The sequence below is a fragment of the Salmo trutta genome, chromosome 35 (assembly GCF_901001165.1).
Source record: "Salmo trutta chromosome 35, fSalTru1.1, whole genome shotgun sequence".
Taxonomy (NCBI): domain Eukaryota; kingdom Metazoa; phylum Chordata; class Actinopteri; order Salmoniformes; family Salmonidae; genus Salmo; species Salmo trutta.
Genome location: NC_042991.1, coordinates 25,419,790 through 25,446,318, shown reverse-complemented (window position 1 = coordinate 25,446,318; position 26,529 = coordinate 25,419,790). Strand labels below are relative to the sequence as shown.

At 40.9% G+C, this 26,529-nt stretch overlaps 2 protein-coding genes across 2 annotated transcripts; one reads left to right on the top strand and one right to left on the bottom strand.

Annotated features, from left to right (window-relative positions):
• LOC115174923 (gamma-aminobutyric acid receptor subunit rho-1-like) lies at positions 1-24,194 on the bottom strand. The gene is made up of 10 exons (XM_029733954.1): positions 23,708-24,194; positions 14,181-14,231; positions 12,713-12,819; positions 7,627-7,694; positions 7,211-7,434; positions 3,099-3,181; positions 2,830-2,970; positions 1,202-1,354; positions 827-1,023; positions 1-688 (listed from the first exon to the last, which is right to left on the bottom strand). The coding sequence occupies exons 1-10, from the start codon at positions 23,812-23,814 to the stop codon at positions 395-397; spliced, it is 1,425 nt and encodes a 474-aa protein (XP_029589814.1). The 5' UTR covers positions 23,815-24,194; the 3' UTR covers positions 1-394.
• Positions 15,258-15,989, top strand: LOC115174924 (gamma-aminobutyric acid receptor subunit rho-1-like). Its single transcript, XM_029733955.1, has 2 exons — positions 15,258-15,378; positions 15,517-15,989. Exon 2 carries the CDS (start codon positions 15,535-15,537, stop codon positions 15,808-15,810), a length of 276 nt encoding a protein of 91 aa, XP_029589815.1. The 5' UTR covers positions 15,258-15,378; positions 15,517-15,534; the 3' UTR covers positions 15,811-15,989.
• Positions 24,195-26,529: the final 2,335 nt, after the last annotated feature.

Here is a 26,529-nt window from a genome sequence, read left to right as displayed (position 1 = left end):
AATGACAGTTTTGCAATTCTAAATGTGGATAAAAACTCAATGAAGTTTTCAGCTATGGATACAAGCCAGCCCATTACTTATTAATCATTACATGAACTCATTACTTCCCCGGACATATAAAACACAGACATATAGGTGCTCAAAATGACAATAACTGCTGTGTTTGAGTCTGTGTGCTGTGCATGGCATGCCCTCTATATCTCAGGTACAGAAATCCAGGTACCATGGTTTAGCATTTTGCATCATCACATCGTCAGAGTTGTGGTTCCTTTCCAGGTGCATACACCCTGGGTATTTTCGTAGAAAAATAATATAATTAATATAATTCATTCGAATTAATAGAATTCTTTCTAGTTCTGTGGGTGTGTCTACCTCCATCCCATTCTGTGCAGCGTTAGAGGTAGCAGGACCAGTAGATGATGTTGAACAGAATATAGGACCCAGGGAAGATGACCCGGGAGTACTTGTCTATGGCGTGGGTGTCGATCCACATGCTGCTGTAAGCGCTGGAGCCCACGTGTCCTGTGATCTGGTCGTTCTCCTCAAAGTCCAGATGGACCATCATCCTTTGCTGCATTGCAGCGCCGTTCTCCACCAGCTCACCGCCATAGTTCCCAGTATTGTTAACATCATCCTCGCTGTAGCTACCCATCATGCCTGGGTGGGTCATGCCACAAGTGCAGGGCAGCTGCAGACAGACACAGAGACTGGATTGGATACCGAGCTACAGTACCCACATTTGAAATTGTAAACTCCTTCCCAAAGCATCTTTTAGAGGCTGAGAAACAGACTATTTGGATCCATGGAATGTTATAATGGTACTTACCCTTTCTCGTAGCTTTCTTTCCTTCCGTTCTTGCACCGTAGACAGGTAGTTCACTGCAGCGTACTCTATCACCGATAAGAACACAAACACAAAACTGACCCAGAGGTAAATGTCCACAGCTTTGATGTAGGAAACCCTGGGCATGGAGGCGTTGACTCCAGTGATGATGGTGGACATGGTGAGCACTGTGGTGATACCTGGAGCACAGTACAACACACAACATCTGATCAGAAAGGTTAAAACTTAGGGACACAGCAGGATATTCTACTGAAGGCAGAATATTAGAGGCTCTGTAATAATGAAACATGAATACGGTCGAAGACAGAATCATAATAAGCTTCGAACAAGATCCTGAACTACTAAGGGCTAACTCACCCAGAGGAACCCTGGCAGGTACGGCCCGGCGATCGATCCAGAAAGACACCCAGGACAACATGACCATCAGAGTGGCAGGGAAGTAGGTCTGCAGCAGGAAGAAGAAGATGTGGCGTCGCAGGGTGAAGTTGATGTACAGACGGTTGTACCAGCCTGGAGAGAAGAGGATCAGATTATTACATATGTTTAGTTATATACACTACCATTCAAAAGTTTGGGGTCACTTAGAAATGTCCTTGTTTTTGAAAGAAAAGCACATTTTTGTCCATTAAAATAATATCAAATTGATCAGAAATACAGTGTAGACATTGTTAATGTTGTAAATGACTATTGTAGCTGGAAACGGCTGATTGTTTATGTAATATCTACATAGGCTTACAGAGGCCCATTATCAGCAACCATCACTCCTGTGTTCCAAAAGCACGTTGTGTTAGCTAATCCAAGTTTATAATTTTAAAAGGCTAATTGATCATTAGAAAACCCTTTTGCAAGTATGTTAGCACAGCTGAAAACTGTTGTGCTCATTAAAGAAGCAATAAAACTGGCCTTCTTTAGACTAGTTGAGTATCTGGAGCAGCAGCATTTGTGGGTTCGATTACAGGCTCAAAATGGCCAGAAACAATTAACTTTCTTCTGGAACTCGTCAGTCTATTCTTGTTCTGAGAAATGAAGGCTATTCCATGCGAGAAATTGCCAAGAAACTGAAGATCTCGTACAACGCTGTGTATTACTCCCTTCACAGAACAGCGCAAACTGGCTCTAACCAGAATAGAAAGTGGGAGGCCTAGAAGGCCAGCATCACGGAGTCGCCTCTTCACTGTTGATGTTGACTGGTGTTTTGCGGGTACTATTTAATGAAGCTGCCAGTTGAAGACTTTATGAGGCGTGTTTCTCAAACTAGACACTCTAATGTACTTGTCCTCTTGCCCAGTTGTGCACCGGGCCTCCCACTCCTCTTTCTATTCTGGTTAGAGACAGTTTGCGCTGTTCTGTGAAGGGAGTAGTACACAGTGTTGTATGTTCTTCAGTTTCTTGGCAATTTCTCACATGGAATAGCCTTAATTTCTCAGAACAAGAATATACTGACAAGTATCAGAAGAAGATTTTCAGAAGATTTTGAGCCTGCAATCGAACCCAAAAAATGCTGATACTCCAAATCCTCAACTCGTCTAAAGAAGGCCAGTTTTATTGCTTCTTTAAATCAGGACAACAGTTTTTAGCTGTGCTAACAGCAAAAGGGTTTTCTAATGATCAGTTAGCCTTTTAAAATTATAAACTTGGATTAGCTAACACAACATGCCATCATGCCATTGGAACACAGGAGGGATGGTTGCTGATAATGGGCCTCTGTACGCCTCTGTAGATATTCCATAAAAAATCATCTGTTTCCAGCTACAATAGTCATTTACAACATTAACAATGTCTACACTGTATTTCTGATCAATTTGATGTTATTTTAATGGACCAAAAATGTGCTTTACTTTAAAAAACAAGTACATTTCTAAGTGACCCCAAACTTTTGAATGGTAGTGTACATTGCATTGCCTGCATCACATTAACATTACAGAAACACAACCTTGATAAATCACAGTGAACAGCATGTGTGGTGTCAGTCTTCAGTGCTGTACCTGTGCTGCTGTAGAATGATTTTTTGCTGGTGGTATGGAACTCCTGGATGAGGAACTGGGAGAGGGAGATCCTTTCGTCAGTACTCAGGGAATTGTTCCCTTTCTTCCAGTAGAGCATCAGGTCATCATCCGTGTACGCATCTGATAAGAAAGAGACATGCTGTTCAGTGTTCACCACTTTAAACAAATAGGTAGATTTTATGATGATTTGAATGTGACAGAAGAGAAAGAGTCAAAATGGAAGTGACATCATTAGAGCAGAGACTCACAGCTCTCGATCTCCAGGGAGCAGGTCTGTGTGTCCAGAGGGAAGCGACTCAGGTCCATACTGCACATGGATGTCACCGTCACCCTGCATGAGAACAACAACACGGACAGTTGAGTATACCCAGATCGGTTTGTGCTTTTGTAACAGTGTAGGTTCCGTCCCTCTCTTCGCCAACCCGGGCTCGAACCAGGGACCCTTGCACACATCAACAACTGACACCCACGAAACATCGTTACCCATCGCGCCACAAAAGCCGCGGCCCTTGCCACGCAAGGGGAAACCCTACTTCAGGTCTCAGAGCGAGTGACGTCACTGATTGAAACGCTATTAGCGCGCACCACCGCTAACTAACTAGCCATTTCACATCGGTTACACTTTTGCCAGTTCCATTGCAGTCATTGTCATTCATTGTCATGCCAAACATTGGCAAGGAGTTGACATTATATCACAAACAGACTGTTACTCAGGCTAAGCTGAGTAGTCTATTGGTCAAGCAATACACAGAGCGAGTGGCGAGCACCACCTGCATGTTATTTTGGCATTAATACGCAGTTTGCAAACTGTATTTTTATTTATTTAAATGGAGTTAATAAAGCCGCATATAAACATGGTCTCTTTTTTGTTGTCTTGAGTAAGGCAGCTCCAAAATGAAGGTGTTTCAGCCAAGCTCAGTGCTTTCTGTGGTGGTGGGGCAGCTGTGGAAATACGGAGCGTAAGGGTTGGTTATGTTCTCTAGTTGCGCCATGATTGGCTCAGTGTTCTGTCACTCATTGGGACTCTACGTCGCCGTAAAATCTATGGGTAGAGCCCGAAAATTCAAGCCCCTTGGGTGCTGCCATAGATTTACATTAGAAGTGCCCATCCAAGAAAGCTCAAGGTAATTGGCCACAGATAAAATTACGTCAAATCAGGTTATATCTACCGTAGCTTTGATTGGACTGATCCTGTCAACATCATATTTTCAAAATCTTAGCTAGCAAGCTAGCAGTCATCATGAATCATGTCGACAATCTACTGGCAAATCCTTTTCATTCCTTGTCATATGATGAGAAATTATGAAGAGAAATTATAGATAAAACGTATCGGTGCTCATTGGCCATTGGAAATTACACAAGTTTGAAATCGCGAATTCAACAATGAGTTGTTTGGAAGGAATCAGTGGCTAACTGCAAGCGTTGCAAAACAATCACTAGCCTGCTATTCAGTGGAGTGGGTGTTGGGTCTAAATCTGCGTTAAGGTCTCTTTTCCAAGCTTAAAATTATAAGCATTCAACACCATGGGCCATAAAAGGTTGAATACATTGACCATGCTGTCAATCCAGTGTGACTTCTGCCACATTCAAAACAACTGGAAACTCAGAACTGGTAAATCTCAGACTTCAGTGAGTGGGAACTCTGGACAACTGGGAACTCTGGACAAAAAAAAAACACTCTCTGACTGGGAAAATACATTTTGAACGGTCATCCAACACGGAATTCCAAGTCGGGAACTCTGGAGTCTTTCTAGAGCTATGACCTGTATGTCTTGTAAGTTGCTGCATAAATTATGTAATATGCCAGGGAGATATGTATACTGTAGCAAAGAAAGTAATACTATGTGTATGTTGTGTAGGAAGCTGTTAGTAGCCCATGTGCCTCACCCTAATAATTTGGTCCCTTTCCCCCTTCATAATTTAGCCTACTGTTCTGACTTGGTGGTGCACATGTAGCCTATAGCCTCTTTTACAGAAATGTAATCATCAAATATTGTAAGAGATTTCATTGTCTGCTTATATGCCCCCTTTATTTATCCGCCAGTTCTGACTTGGTATACAGGGAGAATACTATAAGAACAGCCCATGTTCTTGAATCTGTCTCTGTATATTTCAAAAGTGCTGAATAAATATTTATTTTGACCTTATCTGTCCTAGCTTGCTCATTAATGTCTTAATCGAAATTACGGAGTGCCTCTTATCCACTCGTCGTCCCCTTATGCCGTAGTTTGAACATCTCAATTGTCAGTAGAAACCACATTTGTTTAAGCAAGTCAGCCATATCAGCTATGTTTTTTAAAAAGGCAGTAAATGAATGAACTGTTTCGCTGCCAGACAAGGCTCCACTGATAGCCAGGTATAGCAGTGCTACGGATTCACTCCATGGTGCTGAAAAGAAACCTCTGCTTTCTTTTCAGCACTAGTTTGTGGGGGCCTACAGTGCAATTAATGTATTATTTAGTGTTGTCTTGTGTAGTGGCTTTGCTGGCATGCATCAAAACATTTTTGGGTGAGTTTTCCCCACCAAGATGTGCATGCTAAAATCGCCACTGGTTACAATTATAGTACAATTAATGTATTGTTTAGTGTTGTGTAGTGTAGTGGCTTTGCTGGCATGCATCAACATTTTTTGGGAGAGTTTGCCCCAGAAAGATTTACATGCTAAAATCCCCACTGCACAGAGCAATGTAGTGTAATACAATAATGGCAAAGAGAAATCAGTTGGGGATGTGGGTGACTATGTGTTGTGTATATTATTAACTGGGTGGTTCGAGCCGTGAATGCTGATTGGCTGACAGCCGTGGTATATCAGACCGTATACCACAGGTATGACAAAACATTTATTTTTACTGCTCTAATTATTTTGGTAACCAGTTCATAATAGCAGTAAGGCACCTCAGGGGTTTGTGGTATATTGCCAATATACCACGGCTAAGTCTGTATCCAGGCACTCCACATTGTGTCGTGGATAAGAACTGCCCTTAGCCGTGGTATATTTCAGACAGATACACAGAGTCAGGGGGTTGAGGAAATTCAGGGATAAATAGATAAAAATAGCCAAGATAATCCAGCACAGTGTAGAAGAGACCCGTCGCTACACAAGATCCTCTGGGAGGAAGATCCACATACAGTAAACAGTTAGTTACTCTCCCAATCTGCTTCCGTCTGGAACATAAATCTCTGGTTCCAGCCCTCTGAGAGATTAACCCTACTGATGAGCCTGCATGGTATCTATAGTAGAACACACACCACCCTGTCGCTCCACAAGTCCTATACATCTGTAAGAACAGAGAAATTCGCTAATACACCTCAAGATTGGTATTTACAGATGACCTATGTGTAAACCAGGGCATAGTTCAAAGTCTGTCTTGATGGCTATTTACACCATTATCTTAGTATGACCGCTGACACCACCAGTGATGGAAGTGTTCATGACGCTACTTTCTATCAGTGCCCACATGTGTCAATAAGACTGTATGCAGTGTGTTCTGACTGCCAGCAGAGGGAGCTACTGACACAGACATCTTGATACTGGCTCTTGCTGCCAAGGCTCTCAAATGGACCAACTGTGGATTACAAGTCTCTTGGCTCCAGCATTCTGATTACTCACCAAAATGACAAACCCAATCTCTGTCTGCAGATTTACTATACTTTACTGACAGTTTCTCATCACATCCATCATGTTGTCATGAAATACAAACTGCACTTCTATTTGGTCAAGAGATATAAATAGGCACTTGGCCAGGACCCTGATCCATAACAGCATCACAGCATTTTTAAATGTGCAAATTGCTAATGGGTAAAAACAAAGCATGAAAGTGTTGAATTTAGCCTGCCTCAGCTGGCAGCTATGTGATTTGCGTAATGAAATCACTTTGGGGATAAATTGTCATTTGGCAAAGACTAGTGTTTATAAACAGCACAAGCTTCTCTTCAGTTGATTCCATTCCAAACAGTGATCAGACCTAGCTAGCTCATTTCACCCATCATTTGTAGGCTTTGTCTGGACTTATTTTACATAACAAGCTACTGTACCCACTAGAGTTCACAAGAGTATTTTGTGTGCCACAAAACTGTCTAAGCCTCCTGATGCCTAGCTTTGATGGTGGATGAGGTGAGTTCCCCCCTTACTATGTAAAGAGCTTTGAGTACCTCAGTAGGGAGAAAGGCCCTATATACTGTAAATCCAATCCACTATTAATATTAACACAAGTTTTCCAGTCTCAGGCAAGGTTACTCATCCTCCATGTGTGGTTCACCAAACCCTTTCTATTATACCAGTATGCTTCAAACTGGATTGCCAGTGTCAACCATGTAGCAAAGAACAAAACCAATGTTGGACTCTGACCAGGTGAATTACCTTAAGCTGTAGAGCACCTTGCCATCAGGGTAGACTCTCAGCATGACATTATCTGTGGTGGTGTCGTGTGTGAAAGACTTCTTGGAGTGGACAAAGAAAAGGTCTGGCACCCAGATCTTCTTGACCAGGCGCCCGTCGAAGGTCATGCTCTTATTGGTGGTGCTGTGGAAAGAAAGGCGCTCATCTTTCCAGTAGTGCCTAATATACAGGGTCATGGTGAAGTCCTGAAACACAGAGCATGACAATGCTGCAATTTCAACAGAGCGATCACATATTAATATCCACAATGAATGGGATACACTATAAATGTCTTCCCCTCTTCTTTCCAATTCATCAAATTAAAGTATGGTTGATCTATGAAGGACAGCTTTATTTTGGTTTACATCACAGCTTACAGAAAGTATAGAAACACTTACCATGTCAACTTCTGAGATTGTGTCCAGACTTTCTACCTGAACATCAACTCCAACTTGAACAGTGTGTCCTGCAAAGATACATAACTCAAATCTTAGCTTAATTAAAACAATAAACGTAATGCATATGTAAACAAAACCATTCAGATATGTTAATGGTAATGTAACTTGTTTCCATAAATAGCTTAAGTTGTTAATGGTTGGGGTAGATATGTGTATAGTTCATTTGTTTATTTAAGTCAGTCAAGCACCCAAGCTAACTGGCTAACATTGGCTAGCTTGCTAGCTACTTTACAGACACAGAGAAGTTCAGAAAACAGGTCACTCTGACCATTTTACTTGCCCTAGCAGAGCTGGTAAGACTTTTCATGTTATGAAGAGGGTTTGTGATTGTAACTGTGTTACTGGCAACAATTTAATTACGTTTTTAAACAATGTTTACTGGCACCTGTCATAACAACAGGCATGACATGTCGTTTGTAAATTCATCAATTATTCGGCACTCTGGCACTCTCAAACCAGAGTCTGGCACTCTCAAACCAGAGTGCTCTAAACTCGGAGTAGATAACCAGAGTGAATTTACGAACACACCCTATTAACAGACAATACACACTTACATTCCCATGCCCTTATCACAGTCAACACACACATATTTGACATTTTATAGTAAAAATATAATGGAATATAACAGCATGAAATTGAAAGGATATTTTTTCCCAGACTGCAAAACGTGTGGAACCGTGGTCATTTAAAAAAGGTGGTATTTTGGAACGGGCCCCTTATGCAAATTTTTTGATAGTTCAATTGGCATGAGTGGATTCTTTTTTTCTTACAAAATTCTTAGTACCGTAAATTCCGGACTATAAGCCGCAACTTTTTTCCCACGCTTTGAACCTCGCGGCTTAAACAATGACGCGGCTAATATATGGATTTTTCATGCTTTCAAATTGTTTTTTCTCAAAAACAACACACATTCTGTGACGTGCTCAGTTTTTTGGCGGCATGAAGCTTTCATTAGACCAATGAAATTGCCGAACGGGTTACGGTCAAACAACTTTTTTGTTTACTGTTTAGATTAAATCGAGCGCTCTCAAACTTCCCATCATTCTGATTACGGTAGTCATTTTGTCACCCTCATCATGGCAAAGACACGGAGAAATGCATATGATGCAACTTTCAAGTTGAAGGCGATTGATCTGGCTGTTGGAAAAGGAAATAGAGCTGCTGCACGGGAGCTTGGTCTTAATGAGTCGATGATAAGACGTTGGAAACAGCAGTGTGAGGAATTGACTCAGTGCAAAAAGACAACTAAAGCTTACTGCAAATTTTTTATTTTTTGTTACAAGCCATGTTTCGTTAAAGCCTATTTATTTTTGTTACAAGACGTGTTTCGTTAAAGCCTATTTATTTTTGTTGCAAGCCGTGTTTCGTTAAAGCCTGTGTAAAGTTAATTTGTTTCAATGTACCGGTAGGCACCTGCGGCTTATAGACATGTGCGGCTTATTTATGTTCAAAATAATAATTTGTAAAAAATTCAGTGGGTGCGGCTTATATTCAGGTGCGCTTAATAGTCCGGAAATTACGGTAGATCTAATCTCTCAATGTTCATCTCAAAGTGCACCAGATTGATGCATTTAGCTGTTAAAATTCAAATGTTCTTCTTCTGGGGGAGAATGCCGCCAAACCTCCCTACCAGGGTTCCCCTCTGGCTTTGGGCTAAGCCCCCAATGTCCTCAAATCCTAGAAACTTCCCTGGGTAGGGATAGTCTTGATAGTACACAAATCAACACAGAGAAAAACAAAAAAGTCAATAGCTTGCTAAGATTATCTCTCCATTGTTGTAACAATGTAATAAAAGCTGTCTCGATTACGTAGCTGTATTTAGGTGACATTGTTATCTAGACAGTTCTATTTAAAACAATGAGTTTTTGCCCCATTAGTCCCTTCATCCAGTGCCCTGTAAAAAAAACACAATTAGGCCACAGTGTTCCAAAAACCAACTCAGCCGTGCCAGACACAAACATATCTGGAGGCTCTCCAATATTTAGTGGTTGCATTTTATAATCCTTCCTGGGTTGAAATGTCATATTGCAGACAGCTGAAAGAGCTCATCTCCCTTAAAGGGATTTAAAAAGGAACCACTCATTTTGTTTGTGTATCCAATGAGGTAGCAATACAACATTTATTCATATCTCTTACATATACAGTACCAGTCATTCAAGGGTTTTTATTTATTTTTACTGTTTTCTACATTGTAGAATAATAGTGAAGACATCACAACTATGAAATAACATATGGAATTATGTAGTAACCAAAGAAGTGTTAAACAAATCAAAATATATTTAGATTTGAGATTCTTCAAAGTAGCCACCCTTTGCCTTGATGACAGCTTTGCACACTCTTGGCATTCTCTCAACCAGCTTCATTACATTTTATGAGGAATGCTTTTCCAACAGTCTTGAAGGAGATCCCACATACTGTATGCTGAGCACTTGTTGGCTGCTTTTCCTTCACTCTGTGGTCCAACTCATCCCAAACCCTCTGAATTGGGTTGAGGTCAAGTGATTGTGGATGCCAGGTAATCTGATGCTGCACTCCATCACTCTCTTTGGTCAAATAGCCCTTACACAGCCTGGAGGTGTGTTTTGGGTCATTGTCCTGTTGAAAAACAAATGATAGTCCCACTAAGCACAAACCAGATGGTATGGCGTATCGCTGCAGAATGCTGTGGTAGCCATGCTGGTTAAGGGTGCCTTGAATTCTAAATAAATCACAGACAGTGTCACCAGCAAAGCACCGCCACACCATCAAATCTCCTCCTCCATGCTTCACGGTGGGAAGTGGGAACCACACATGCGGAGATCATCCGTTCACCTTCTCTGCATCTCACAAAGACACGGCGGTTGGAACCAAAAATCTCAAATTTGGACTCATCAGACCAAAGGACAGATTTCCACCAGTCTAATGTCCATTGCCCAAGCAACTCTCTTTTTATTATTGGTGTCCTTTAGTAGTGGTTTCTTTGCTGTAATTCGACCATGAAGGCCTGATTCACGCAGTTTCTTCTGAACAGTTGGTGTTGAGATGTGTCTGTTACTTGAACTCTGTGAAACATTTATTTGGGCTGTAATCTGAGGTGAAGTTAAGTCTAATGAACTTATCCTCGGCAGCTTAGGTAACTCTGTAACTTCCTTTCCTGTGGCGGTCCTCACGAGAACCAGTTTCATCATAGCGCTTGATGGTTTTTGCGACTGCACTTGAAGAAACTTTCAAAGTTCTTTACATGGACTGTTCTTGCCATAATATGGACTTGGTCTTTTACCAAATAGGGCTGTCTTCTGTATACCACCCCGACCTTGTCACAACACAACTGATTGTCTCAAACGCATTAAGAAGGAAAGAAATTCCACAAATTCACTTGTAACAAGGCACACCTGTTAATTGAAATGCATTCCAGGTGACTACCTCATGAAGCTAGTTGTGAGGGAATGCCAAGTGTGTGCAAAGCTGTCATCAAGGTGTCATCAAATATAAAATATATTTTAATTTGTTTATCACTTTTTTGGTTACTACATGATTCCATGTGTGTTATTTCATAGTTTGTATGTCTTCACTATTATTCTACAATGTAGAAAATAACCACTCCAACCACTCCACAAATTTCTTGTTAACAAACTATAGTTTTGGCAAGTCGGTTAGGACATACATCTACTTTGTGCATGACACAAGTCATTTTTCCAACAATTGTTTACAGACAGATTATTTCACTTATAATTCACTGTATCACAATTCCAGTGATGTATCACAATTCCAATTCCCCTGAGGGGCCCCAGTGTTGAGGATCAGCATGGCAGACGTGTTGTTGCTTACCTTTACCACCTCGGGGCGGCCCGTCAGGAAGTCCAGAATCCAGTTGCAGAAGGAGGTGTTTAGTCCCAGGTTCATTAGCTTAGTGATGAGCTTCATGGACACTATGGTGTTGAATGCTGAGCTGTAGTCCATGAACAGCCTTCTCACATAGGTGTTCCTTTTGTCAAGGTGGGAAAGGGCAGGGTGGAGTGCGATTGAGATTGTGTCATCTGTGGATCTGTTGGGGCGGTATGTGAATTGGAGTGGGTCTAGGGTATCCGGGAGGATGCTGTTGATGTGAGCCATGACCAGCCTTTCAAAGCAAGGAAGTGAAGGCAGGTTACCTTCGCTTCCTTGGGCACAGGGACTATGGGGGTCTGCTTGAAACATGTTGGTATTACAGACTCAGTCACGGAGAGGTTGAAAATGTCACCGAAGACACTTGCCAGTTGGTCCATACATGCTTTGAGTACACATCCTGGTAATCCATCTGGCCCCACGGCTTTGTGAATGTTGACCTGTTTAAAGGTCTTGCTCACATCGGCTACCGATGCGATTTAAATTATCTTTCAACAAAATAATGTTCTGTTTCTAACAACAGAAACAATTTCAGAACAATCTGAGTTGGTGGGTGTTGAAATCCTCTTTCTTGTGCTTTTTGAGATGGAACGACCCATACGTGCACATCCGCTTCTAATGTATCTGCTTCCCATGGGGCCCTTGGGAAGGGCCCGTAAGTAAGCATTTCACTGTTAGTCTATACCTGTTGTTTACAAAGCATGTGACAAACAAAAATGGATTTGATGGATTTCCTGAGTTCCCGAGAACTGATAACAGGCCAAATCTTAACTTGAGTAATAACAGTTGGAATTTTTCAATGCATGACTTACACTTAACAATGAGTCATGATTAAGTAATTATGATACTTTTTTTAATTGAACCTTTATTTAACTTGGCAAGTCAGTTAAGAACAAATTCTTATTTACAATGACGGCCTACCCCGGCCAAACGCAGACGACACTGGACCAATTGTGCGCCGCCCTATGGAACTCCCAATCAAGGTCGGATGTGATGCAGCCTGGATTTGAACCAGGTACAGATGCTGTGTCTTAGACCACTGCGCCACTCGGCAGCCCAAAAATAAGAGTTGTCATCAAATATCAGCGAACTCTAGAATTTTACCAATGATGATGATTATGATTTGTACGTCACACAGTAAAGCACTGTTAAAAAATCTCACCTCCAAAGCCAGGCCTCATTGTGAAGTCGTGGTCATTTATGCTTAAGAGCTGCTCTGACTTTGTCATGGTAGTTTTGGTCATATCTGGACTTCTTCTCAGTATAGGGCTGTGAGGAGTGGAGAAACATGATCAATGAAACAATCAATATTTAAAATTACACTTCTTGTCATTGTCTCTGAACGTCTATAGCATACTGACTAGTCCCAGATGTTTTAGTGTGCTTGCCAATTCCCTGTCATTATCAAACCAAACATGATTAGCATGACAATGAGTGACGAGAAGTTGGCATGAATGCACAAACAGACTGGCACTCAGCCTATATCAAGACCACTTATCCTATGGAATGGGGCCATACACAGACACACACAACACGTGTCTAGCCTCCCCCCATTGTCATCAGAAGTTAAAGAGGCTTACCAGCTATAAGCTTATCAGGATGTCCATAGAATTTCGATCATATTCATGAGGATTAATTCATTAGGGTAGTCTTTTTTCATATACATTTGGAGCTATGCATCACAGGGTATATGAATTTGCCCTGACCCTGCCCATACTAAGGACAAGGCTAGATTGCACAAGGTTTAGCTAGATGCTTCAAAGCCAACTATTTTATACTCTGAGTATACTTTAACAAAAGCTGTGATCTTAGCCCTATTCGCAAGGGACTAGTATTACTATAGAACGTTGGTTATGTCTTTATTATCCCAGCATGACTGTTTTTATAGTGGATGAGTCGGACGGGATTTGTTTTACCAAACTGCCCCTGTAATTATTATTTTTCCTCATTCAAAATTGACCGTTATGACGGAGCCTCAAGCAATAGCCTAATATTGGCCTATTGGTCTTCAGTTCGGAGAAAGTCTAAATAATAATACATATCAATAAGAACCATGAACTGTAACCTATGCAGACATTTAATTTACTGACATATTTGGCAATTTATTAATTCATTGGCACAATAGCATCCACTTTTTTTAAAAAAGGAAGTATGGCACTAGGAAAGTTGATATCTGACAAAACAGATCATTCATCTGTAGGCTACATACACTTTGTTTTAAGCATACATTTTTTCCCCATGTTCTTACCCATGGGTGCAGCACCTGTTAAACTCTGTAATATCCCTCAAAACACAGGGATGACGATTCGCACGGGATAGGTATTATCAGTTGACTTGGGAGATTGCCGAAAAACAGTAGGTTTTTAGTGCTCGGATAATAACCTTTCTGCCAAGTAAAAATGACTGACATGACAAATTCGGACGGAACTAAAAAGACGGATGTGGTGATTTGTGCTCGTGCACATAATTACCTGAGGTTCCCCATTAAATCTTATCCCATCCAAATAGGGCTTTAAATAAGTAAATAACTAAGTAAATAATCCTGTGGTAATAGCTGCTTTGTTCCCCTAAATCAGATCCTCTCGACTATACTCTGTCTGTAACATTGTATTTAGACGAAGGATTCTTACCTGCTAACTTTTTGACGTCCTTGTACAGTCGATGGTACTTCTCGTATGAATCTATAAGAAAAACAAGAAAAATGAGATGTAAAGGAGACTATATTCAACATCATAGACCATTCCTACAGCTCATCAGAAGAGTTTGTCAGAAGTCCCCTGTGCATCTTAAAAAAGTAACACAACAATCAATTTGCAACAGCATTCCTCAACTTGTTGGTAGTATTGTAGAACACAGCATTGCTTAAAGCATTGCTTGAAAGTGGGAAGTACAGTATGATAGGGCCCTGGTCAAAAGTAGTGCACTATATGGGTGATTCTATAAAAGTGGTGCAAATTGGGGGTTGGTTATTCTAATTTTTGAAGCGCACATCTCTTCCAACATACAGTATGTCAGACAGAGAGATCTACTACTCACACACTTTGTTTGTATTGCATATTTGAAAACACTGTCCTAAATTGCTTGTTAGGCACTAAATTTGCACTACCGAAACGTAGTGAAAAAGTTGCAGTAAAAGGGAGAATGCACAGTAGTGATCAGATTCACTTTATAAATTGTTTGTATACAAAATTTACTAAAACATGATTTTTAACCGGATTTTCAAAACCTTTAAATTGAATTCAGAGAAATATCTTTATTGTTCTCTGTAAATTGTTCAATGTCGATTGTATGAATCTGAAACCTATTGATTGATTGAATTACTTATGCATCTAATTAATTGTTGTAACTTTTCTTTCTCACTAATTAAGCATTGTCACTTTTCCTAACTTTATTTTGGCACAGTAACAGCCATTTCGGTGTCATTTGTATATCATAGTGATATATAGAGGACTCTTGATGGATATATTGCCATTGAGGGCTTCCATCATCTTAAGGTAGTCAACTGGATGGAGATTCCTATGGGTTGGGAGCGATCAACCAATGATCAGAGAGCATTGTCTTCTTCTTCAAGTTGGGTTGCCTATGGTTTGTAAACCGAAGATAAAGGTCTTGTCCGAAATCATGATCCAAGACCAAGATTTAAACCAGGACATTGGTCCCAAGATCTAGACCCAGACCCAGTGAGTTAAGCTTGAATTGTTCACCGTGAGCGTTTGTTTCCTGAGTGAGTCTGAGACTTAGTATTTGTTGTTTTTGGTGATAGAGTACGCTGCAGTGAACTACCTATCTACGGTGCAAGAACGGAAGGAAAGAAAGCTACGAGAAAGGGTAAGTACCATTATAACATTCCATGGATCCAAATAGTATGTTTCTCAGCCTGTAAAATATGCTTTGGGAAGGAGTTTCCAATTTCAAATGTGGGTACTGTAGCTCGGTATCCAATCCAGTCTCTGTGTCTGTCTGCAGCTGCCCTGCACTTGTGGCATGACCCACCCAGGCATGATGGGTAGCTACAGCGAGGATGATGTTAACAATACTGGGAACTATGGCGGTGAGCTGGTGGAGAACGGCGCTGCAATGCAGCAAAGGATGATGGTCCATCTGGACTTTGAGGAGAACGACCAGATCACAGGACACGTGGGCTCCAGCGCTTACAGCAGCATGTGGATCGACACCCACGCCATAGACAAGTACTCCCGGGTCATCTTCCCTGGGTCCTATATTCTGTTCAACATCATCTACTGGTCCTGCTACCTCTAACGCTGCACAGAATGGGATGGAGGTAGACACACCCACAGAACTAGAAAGAATTCTATTAATTCGAATGAGTTATATTAATTATATTATTTTTCTACGAAAATACCCAGGGTGTATGCACCTGGAAAGGAACCACAACTCTGACGATGTGATGATGCAAAATGCTAAACCATGGTACCGGGATTTCTGTACCTTAGATATAGAGGGCATGCCATGCACAGCACACAGACTCAAACACAGCAGTTATTGTCATTTTGAACACCTATATGTCAGTGTTTTATATGTCCAGGGAAGTAATGAGTTCATGTAATGATTAATAAGTAATGGGCTGGCTTGTATCCATAGCTGAAAACTTCATTGAGTTTTTATCCACATTGAGAATTACAAAACTGTCATTAAGTTTAGTTATCATTGCCACTATAAAAAAGAAACTTCCTCTCACTGTCAACTGCGTTTATTTTCAGCAAACTTAACATGTGTAAGTATTTGTATGAACACAACAAGATTCAACAACTGAGACATAAACTGAACAAGTTCCACAGACACGTGATTAACAGAAATTGAATAATGTGTCCCTGAACAGAGGGGGGGTCAAAATCAAAAGTAACAGTCAGTATCTGGTGTGGCCATCAGCTGCATTAAGTACTGCAGTGCATCTCCTCCACATGGACTGCACCAGATTTGCCAGTTCTTGCTGTGAGATGTTACCTCACTCTTCCACCAAGGCACCTGTAAGTTCCCAGACATTTCTGGGGGGAATGGCCCTAGCCCTCACCCTCCGATCCAACAGATCCCAGACGTGCTCAATGGGTTTGAGATCCGGGCTCTTCGCTGGCCATGGGAGAACACTGACATTCCTGTCTTGCAGGAAATCATGCACAGAACGACCAGTATGGCTGGTGGCATTGTCATGCTGGAGGGTCATGTCAGGATGAGCCTGCAGGAAGGGTACCACACAAGGGAGGAGGATGTCTTCCCTGTAATGCACAGCGTTGAGATTGCCTGCAATGACAAGCTCAGTCCGATGATGCTGTGACACACTGCCCCAGACCATGACGGACCGTCCACCTCCAAATCGATCCCGCTCCGGAGTACAGGCCTCGGTGTAACGCTTATTCCTTTGATAATAAACGCAAATCCGACCATGAGACAAAACTGCGACTCGTCAGTGAAGACCACTTTTTGTCAGTCCTGTCTGGTCCAGTGACGGTGGGATTGTGCCCATAGGTGACGTTGTTGCCGGTGATGTCTGGTGAGGACCTGCCTTACAACAGGCCTACAAGCCATCAGTCCAGCTTCTCTCAGCCTATTGCGGACAGTCTGACCTCTGATGGAGGGATTGTGCGTTCCTGGTGTATCTCGGGCAGTTGTTGTTGCCATCCTGTACCTATCCCGCAGGTGTGATGTTCGGATGTACCAATCCTGTGCAGGTGCTGTTACATGTGGTCTGCCACTGCGAGGACAATCAGCTGTCTGTCCTGTCTTCCTGTAGCGCTGTCTTAGGCGTCTCACAGTATGGACATTGCAATTTATTGCCCTGGCCACATCTGCAGTCCTCATGCCTCCATGCAGCATGCCTGAGGCACGTTCACACAGATGAGCAGGAACCCTGGACATCTTTTTTTGTGTGTTTTTCAGAGTCAGTAGAAAGGCCTCTTTAGTGTCCTAAGTTTTCAGAACTGTGACCTTAATTGCCTTCCGTCTGTAAGCTGTTAGTGTCTTAACGACCGTTCCACAGGTGCATGTTCATTAATTGTTTATGGTTCATTGAATAAGCATGGGAAACAGTGTTTAAACCCTTTACAATGAAGATCTGTGAAGTTATTTGGATTTTTACAAATTATCTTTGAAAGACAGGGTCCTGGAAAAGGGACGTTTCTTTTTTTGCTCAGTTTAAGATGCTATATTGGATTGTTGGAAGATATGAGAACTAATGCAAAAGTCACACTACAGTAGAATAACGCATTCCCTAAAAATCTTAACATTACATTTGATCATAATCATCATACAGTTTCATGCAGAGCTATCCATTATGTTAGTCATTATCAAATCAAAGTTTATTGGTTGCGTACACAGATTTGCAGGTGCTCTGGCAGGTGCAGTGAAATGCTTATGTTACTAGCTCCAATAGTGCAGTAGGATGTCTCGCAGATACAATAAAAATACACAAATCAGAAAAAAATTCCAAACAAGAATTCAAGAAATAACAATCCAAGTAGATACAGTATGTTACAGTGAGCATGTGTGAGCATTATGTTAAAGACACAAAGTAAAGGTCACTCGAAAGCATCAATAATTGTACTTTTGTGAGCCAGTATAGGTTCTTGAGGTTGTTTAAGTTAGGGAACAAAGCTATACCAAATACTTTCTGTACCAATAAGTACATTATTGTGCAGTTTTTATGAGATCAGATATACAGTAGCATCCAGAATTGCATGTCTTGGCAAATGTGAAATGTAATGTATATCAAAACAAATGGTGTCCAAATGGTTATTTCAAACTGTGCTATACAATGTCGGGATCATTTTGTGTATTGTGGTTTCAAATGGACCATTACACCTATTTTTATTGTGTCCCTTCTCTGGGTATGCTTGAATATGTATTGAATAACTACTTTATAACAGTACGTGTACAGTATTTTAGCATAAATCTGTCAACTGATGAATTTTTTTTTTTCTTCTTACATTATCTCCTGCACTTCTTTCAGTTTCTCATCACCCTTCCCATCTATTTTAGTGTTTGATTCAACATGTGTGACAGGTAGATGGGCAATTGACATGATGCTTTTGTAACTCCGTTTCTGAAACAATAAGTAATTGATTAAAATGTTTTCTTCTATTTGCTCTTCGTGAATTCTGTACATTGTTCTTACATTTAATGAATAGGCGTCTGTTCAGATATGATAATGACTGCTTCATTCACATGCAATGAAATGTAACGGATGAATAGACTGAAGAAAACCCCCCAAATGATGAGCATCAGTAGACTTTTATCAGATGTATAATTCAATTCCCTGAATGGAGATATATAAACCTTCCTTTCCAATGCATGTAGGCTTATCTAATGCAACATTGAAAATTGCCAGCAGCATACCACCCTGCATACCACTTCTGGCTTGCTTCTGAAGCTATGCAGGGTTGGTCCTGGTCAGTCCCTGGATGGGATACCAGATGCTGTTGGAAGTGGTGTTCGAGGGCCAGTAGGAGGCATTCTTTCCTCTGGTCTAGAAAACATCCCAATGCCCCAGGGCAGTGATTGGGGATACTGCCCTGTGTAGGGTGCTGTCTTTCGGATGGGACGTTAAACAGGTGTCCTGACTCTCTGAGATCATTAAAGATCCCATGGCACTTATTGTGAGAGTAGGGGTGTTAACCCTGGTGTCCTGGCTAAATTCCCAATCTGGCCCTCAAACTGTCACCTAATAATCCCCAGTTTACAATTGACTCATTCATTCCTCTCTCCAGTAACTATTCCCCAGGTCATTTGCTGTAAATGAGAATGTGTTTTCACGGGTACTATTTAATAAAGCTGCCAGTTGAGGACTTGTGAGGTGTCTGTTTACAAACTAGACACTAATGTTCTTGCCCAGTTGTGCAGTGTTAGTTTAGTCCAGGCAGCTGCTAGGACTACTCATCACCATGTAATATGAGTCTGCAGGTTAAAAGCTCTATCTCTGCAGATTAAAAGCTCTATCTGCGCAGGTTAAAAGCTCTATCTATGCAGATTAAAAGCTCTATCTGCGCAGGTTAAAAGCTCTATCTATGCAGATTAAAAACTCTATCTGCGCAGGTTAAAAGCTCTATCTATGCAGATTAAAAGCTCTATCTGTGCAGGTTAAAAGCGCTATCTCTGCAGGTTAAAAGCTCTATCTATGCAGATTAAAATCTCTATCTGCGCAGGTTAAAAGCACTTTAGGAGAATATTCACCAGGCTATTAGAACAGTCACTGCTTTAGCAGGGAGGGATTCACTGATGTAATCTTTTTTTCTATAAATATATCTTAATCTGGGAATTATGATATGATTCTCTCATGACATACAAGTTTCATAAAAACGTTTTTATTATGTAATTCGTTTCAGAATGACAGTAAGCAAATTCAGTTTGCAGATGATTTTTGAATTGCTTTAGAATGCGTCAAGTCAGAGCTTGACTGTTTTGGTCCATTTATGATTTGCAATGAATATCCAATTTAAGACAATCTTATTTGTAGAGTCACTTCAACAACCTAGTTTGATATCAGTATACACTAACGTAAACCCTTTATGCCTACAAATTCAAAGCAGTGTTAAAAATCAAATCAACATGTCTTGGTCATGTACATAGATTTGCAGATGTTATCGCAGGTGTGGCGAAATGCTTCTGCTTCTAGCTCCAGCAGTGCAGTAACACCTAGGAAAAGGCATTACTCTGAAAGAACTCATGGCAAGCAGAGAGAATTATGGGTGACCTACCTACCCAAATCTGGTTGACCTAAAAATCTAAAAACATGCCGGCACAGATGTGCAAGTTCTTTTCCTATTTTGACTAAAAATGGTCAAATCATGCTCAAACATCATGCATCCTGAGTGAAAATCATGCTGTTCAAATCCACTGGAATCGTCACACACATATACAGTTGGAGTGAATCAATGACATATTCTTCTCACAAGGTCAGACACGATTAATGTTGGGACTATGATCCGCTCTAGGTATTTTAAAGTAAAGTAAAGGAAGAAGGTGTACACTGGGTGTCACAAAGAGAAATTATGAGGAAAAGCAACTTCATCTCAACTCAGCAAATGCCCCCGGGGTTTTTGGAACATTACAGTATCGATGATTCAATTGTTATAGGTAGGCACTGACTGAATTGGTAATATTATGGTCTTCAATGATGATCAGAGTTCCCATGCCCTTCTATAGTCATAAGGGTTTGGCCCATCAGCAGAAGGGTGAGGTCAGCATATCCATTTGTGGTTTAACACAGGGTTTCCCGAACTCGGGCCGTTCTGTGCCATATGTCAACCATTAAACCAGGGTTTCTCAAACTCGGCCCTGGGGTCCTCCCTGGATGCACGTTTTGTTTTTTTGGCCTAGCACTACACAGCTAACTAAAATAATCAAAGCTTGATGATGAGTTGGTTATTTAAATCGATGCAATATCTGGGAACTAAAATAAACACATCCAATCCGAGGTCTAAAAGAGTACAACATTTATCCCCCCAGCCCCCTCACAATCCTCACATCAAAAACACTAGAAAAACAGGCTAATGATTATGCAAAAGGTCCAAAATGTGTTGGTTTTGCTCTAAGCAGTAGACAACATAAAACAGTGAGAAGCAGCTATACAGAAATGTGGTGAGAGGATAGCATTAAGAAATGTAGTTTGGTTTTATAACTAAACTAAGGTTCAAGGATCAAAGCAATTGGAGCTTTGAGAGATACAGGAGATCATCGCTACTTTAAACATAGTGGTTATAGAGATTAGTGTACTGTGGGCCCTCATTTGTGCAATGTGATTTGTGCAATACAGTGCAACACACACAGATAATGCCTGTTTGAATATGACCCAATGATTAATGTATTTTGTTGCAGCTTGTGAGGTGGACTTGGATGTGTTGCGATGTGATTGGCCTGGACAAGCACTGGTAAAAAGCCATGGTGATGGCTAAACGTGCTGCGACCAATATCAGTTTCTGGACCTCGAGGTCGCTGATGTAATTAGAACACCTGCTGTCTCAATATTCCTGGGGCACTAAGTTCCTGTATGTGCCCAGCATTGATGTGAAGTGACGTGAGGGGTTCAGAGCATGGTGAAGAGGCACTGTAGGGATAGGCTTATTCTGTTTAGTCAGGTTGAAGCTGCAAGAGTGTATAGACTATGACATACTGTATGCAGCACAAATGGAGCTAATTCCTAATCTATAAAATCAACCAATCTAGACGGTGACATCATTGATGTATTAAAAATCACTTTTAATTACACTGGGATTTTGCTCTTTTGCTTTCCAATCAAATAACCTCCAGGCAGCAAAGCCACAACAATAACAATAAACAAAATAGCACAGATTACGTAATCTGAGTAAGTGATTTTTCTAACCACGAACTGTCCCCTTGTCACCAACAATCCCCTCTATACTGTATCACGCATCAGCATTCCATCCAAGCCACCTAAACAATACAGACTGGCACATAAAATACATAGTATAATACAGAATTATTAAATACTGACATTTCTATAAATATTCCCTTCAAAAATTATAACATCTGGTAATTCAGGTATTTTTTCATCTAGTTATGTAGATCTATGGTTATATAGAGCAGTCCTTGGATGAATTACAGAAAAAAAAGTGTTTGGGTGAAAAGCTCATTTTTAAAAGTGAATGTTCTGTTACCTAAATAATGTTGTTGACTCATCTTATACTCATATCTGTGGCCAAAGCATAATTTGGAGAAAAACCCCCACCTCAAACTTGTATCTCAAACAGACCGTTTAAAAATGCCTGCTATTTCCACATAGAGAATGATGTCATCCTGCCTCAATGGCTGAGCTGGCCAATCAGTGGTCTACTCACGTGAATATTTTTTAAACGTCTAATGACCGGGGGATGGGTTTCTACTAAGCTAACCTATGTAATTGGGGCGGCAGGTAGCCTAGTGCTTAGAGCATTGGGTCAGTATCCGAAAGGTTGCTGGATTGAATCCCGAGCTGACAAAGTTTTTAAAAAATCTACCATTCTGCCCCTGAACAAGGCAGTTAAACAGTAGTCTGTCATTGTAAATAAGAATTTGTTCTTAACTGACTTGCCTAGTAAAATATATATATATGTTTTAAGATGGTCACACCAAGGATCATTTAGCTATTTGATTTAGAATTGTAGGACCCCTGTAAAGAAAACATATATACAAGATATTTGATCAAACATTGAATTTGGCCCTTCTGCTTTTAGGCCAGGATTTTTATTCATTTTTTACCCATATTTAATCCCTAAAGTACTTCCATATATATATATATATATATATATATATATATATATATATATATATATATATACCGCCATGAATTTTTTAAACTGGTACTGGGCTACCTTCAGACAAGTTTTGTGAGGCTTGTGGGCCTAGAGCAAAACAACCCACATGTATGTGTTCGTGAGAGTCTCATCTTCCCATAGAGGGGTCATATTAGTTTGTAGCCCAAACAGTCCGTACGCTCCTAAACGTTTTCGTGAGCAGACCGATTTTCGGAATGTCTCCTGGTCTGAGAAACACCGCTGTAGCTCTACCACCTTCCACCGCAGATGCAGAAAAAGGCCGACATTTGCGGATGCAGTGGATTGAGAAGCATCCCATGCAAAAAACATTCATTTTGATGCGGACTTTTGTTTTATGATAATTCGATTTTCGAGGGGGAAATGGACATCTACTCTAGGGGGTTCAATGACCGGTATATGCCCACACCATTCTGTTGTTGGGTTATGCTGACAATATTCAAACACAGAAAAGCAGCTTTTTAACGTACTTAATTACAACAACAAAAAAGTATTTCACTATTGTAATTAATTATAGGTCACATTTAATAGAAATCTGGAAACACTGGACAGTTACCTTAAATCAGATATAAAGGGCATGCTGTTCCAACAGTGGAGAGCAAGTGATTGTCATCTTGAGCGTCACTGATAGCACATCAATTAATTATAGTCCTCCCGCGCTTTTTATCGATTGTCGTTTAGCCTATACCCGCCAATAATAGGCCTACCCACAGCACAGGTTGATGCACTTAAAACTTTCACTAGAAGTAAGAGCGTGTTTCTCAGAATTCATTAGCTTATAGATCCTAGGCATATCAATGCACATCTTGACATTATGATCATTTCACTCACATCTACACTCATCAATCATTGAAAGCCTAAATATTGTAGACTACCTGATTTGGCTGTTGGTCTGACGCACGTGCCCCCTCCGACCAACTGACCTCCCAGAAGCACCGACCATCCAGACAAGTAGCAGCAGTAGTAGGACATCCGTGGGCATAATTTCCACACTGACAGCGTTCTGGACCCAGTTGTCCAAAAGTCCAGTTTCAGAAAATAAAGGCTACAGTGAAAACGTTTTACGTGCCTCGGGCATGATCCTTGGTAGGCTAAAGTTCGCGCCAAATCAATGTGAATTACTACAGACACATATACACACTGAAACATACCACTGTATTTGATCTCACTGTCGGAAAGCAATTTCGTCTAAACCTATAAATCCTTCCACGTCAGATGGCTCGGATTTTCTCTCTATCAGTATATGTGAGCATATAGCCTACGCCCTGTTTTCCGTCTGTCAAGAGCGGATTGCGTTTGCCAGGTTAAAAGGTGAGCGCAGTTCTCAGAAATGAGAGATTCCCATCCCTACACCCTAGCCTAAAGATATTTACGTATTTCAGCACATGATATGATATTGTTAGGCTATAGGGCGGGAATCATTGAAAATGATCATGTGGGCTGGACTGCCTCAGAACACCTGACATGTGGCCAAGGAACATACACTCTACCAAAAGTCTTGAAATACACCTTTTCATAAAATAAATCCTACAACAATCTATCTGTTTAAACAATGGCTATTCACTATTCATTGTTTTCACAACAATGTCCACTCATTGTTTTCATAATACCATATTGACAGCAGCCTATAGTCAAATAACATTACTGCGTTGTAATGTAGACGCTAAAACATTGCAATTACTACATTTTGTAAGCTATGGGTAGGCTACATTAGCAGCCCACATCGGAGAGAGCGTTTTCACAAGGCTAAACAGAGCTGTATGCTGCTGCATGAAACAGCAGCACAAACAAAATCCACTTTTATTGAAGCCATGTGCATCTCACTGTAATGGATGTAATAGCCATTAGTGGTGTTAGAACAGTGGCCTTACTGCGGAGGTTTCCAACCTCTGGTCCACAGACCAGGCTGAACCACTGTCTGGTACTGTGACCACATACCAGGCTGAACCACTGTCTGGTACTGTGACCACATACCAGGCTGAACCACTGTCTGGTACTGTGACTACAGACCAGGCTGAACCACTGTCTGGTACTGTGACTACAGACCAGGCTGAACCACTGTCTGGTACTGTGACTACAGACCAGGCTGAACCACTGTCTGGTACTGTGACTACAGATGCTGGACTGGACTTTTTAACAAGACATGCAGTTTATTTTGGGATAACTGTCACCACAATAATTCCTGATGCTTTTTAAGTAAATCCAAAATCTATTTCCAGTAGTGAGACGAGCACAATATCATGCTCTGTTGACTTCAATAGAAGACAGGAGAAGAGAAAGTTATTGTCCATCTCACAAAGGAAATGTGTATTTTGGTCTCCTCCCAATCACCCTAGAAACAAACACAAGACACATTTTGGGAGAAGGACAGGGTCAGTCACAGTACAGCACCTCATGAGCAGTTTAGGGTTTATGTGTCTTGCTCAAGGTCACAATGTTAGTAGATGGTATATATGATCTGAAATCAGCAGCCTTCCGGTTGTCAGTTCAGTTCCCACTTTTCATTGCCCAGCTCAGGACTTGAACCAGCAACCTTCCAGTTTCTAGATTGCCTCTGGACAACGTTCCTGTTTATTCTTGATATAAGACCGACTTAGATGTTTTGTAAGACCTGACAGCACTAGCGATGGCTTGACAAGTCAAGTAGTACATTTCTTAATGCCTACCATTGAGATGTTTATAGCCTACTATATATTCCCTATTGTTCCTGTGCTCATTCTATCATTTGAGCTCATTTTAGTAGCGTGTTCTGTGTAATCTGTTGGCCCGTGTGTCTGTGGGGGCCATTGGGCTTGGCTGGCTTTGTGTTGTTGTCAGTTGTGCTTCTACTCCAGGCTAGGAGATTTACCCTCAACTGCTTCCCACGAGGGCTAGCCTTTCGTGATTGCATTCTCGCCTGCGAACAACCGATTATTAATGATATATTATGTTTAGGTGAAGGACATAGAAGAGTACATTAAATGTGTGACAAAGGATGACAATGAAGGTACCTGTGAGAGACAGCTGGTTAGTCAAGCAGCAATCATAGTGTTTGTGTGCAATGTAACTGTGTTGTAATTCTCTTTACTGATCCATGTATACTTTTCCCTTCTTGGTGATAAACTGATCAAACATTAATGCTGATAAGCTTAAACAAACCCTTCAACAATTGCATGTCTCCTTCAGACATGAGAGGAAAACTTCCTGAAGAGTTATTTCCAAAACTCTATATCCACACATTTTTCACAATTGTGTTAATTCACTAGAAATTGTTGCATGTAACATTACTGTTCTCATACTTTTAATTCATAGATTTTTATATGTGTAATAAAATGTTGTTGTTTTTTTACACTGAGTGTACAAAACATTAGGAACACCTTCCTAATAATATTGAGTTGCACACCCTTTTACACTCAGAACAGCCTCAATTCGTCAGGGCATGGAGTCTACAAGGTGTCGAAAGTGTTCCACAGGAATGCTGGCTTTGTTGATTCCAATGCTTCCTACAGTTGTGTAAAGTTGGCTGATTGTCCTTTGGGCTAATAAGAACATGTATATATAGTGTCCTCAACTCCTTGTTCCCCTGATATTCTTAGGGAAAGCTGTGCTTCTAGATCTGCATTGCTTGCTGTTTGTGGTTTTAGGCTGGGTTTCTGTATAAGGACTTTGTGACATCTGCGGATGTAAAAAGAGCTTTATAAATAAATTTGATTTGATG

Excerpts from the sequence above, each read along its gene's own strand:
- LOC115174924 (XM_029733955.1), top strand. The coding sequence starts at position 15,535 with ATGACCCACCCAGGCATGATGGGTAGCTACAGCGAGGATGATGTTAAC.
- LOC115174923 (XM_029733954.1), bottom strand. The coding sequence starts at position 23,814 with ATGCCCACGGATGTCCTACTACTGCTGCTACTTGTCTGGATGGTCGGT. Across the intron at positions 7,695-12,712 it reads AATGAGGCCTGGCTTTGGAG|GACACACTGTTCAAGTTGGA; the intron begins GTGAGATTTTTT and ends GTATCTTTGCAG. Across the intron at positions 689-826 it reads AAAGAAAGCTACGAGAAAGG|CTGCCCTGCACTTGTGGCAT; the intron begins GTAAGTACCATT and ends GTCTGTCTGCAG.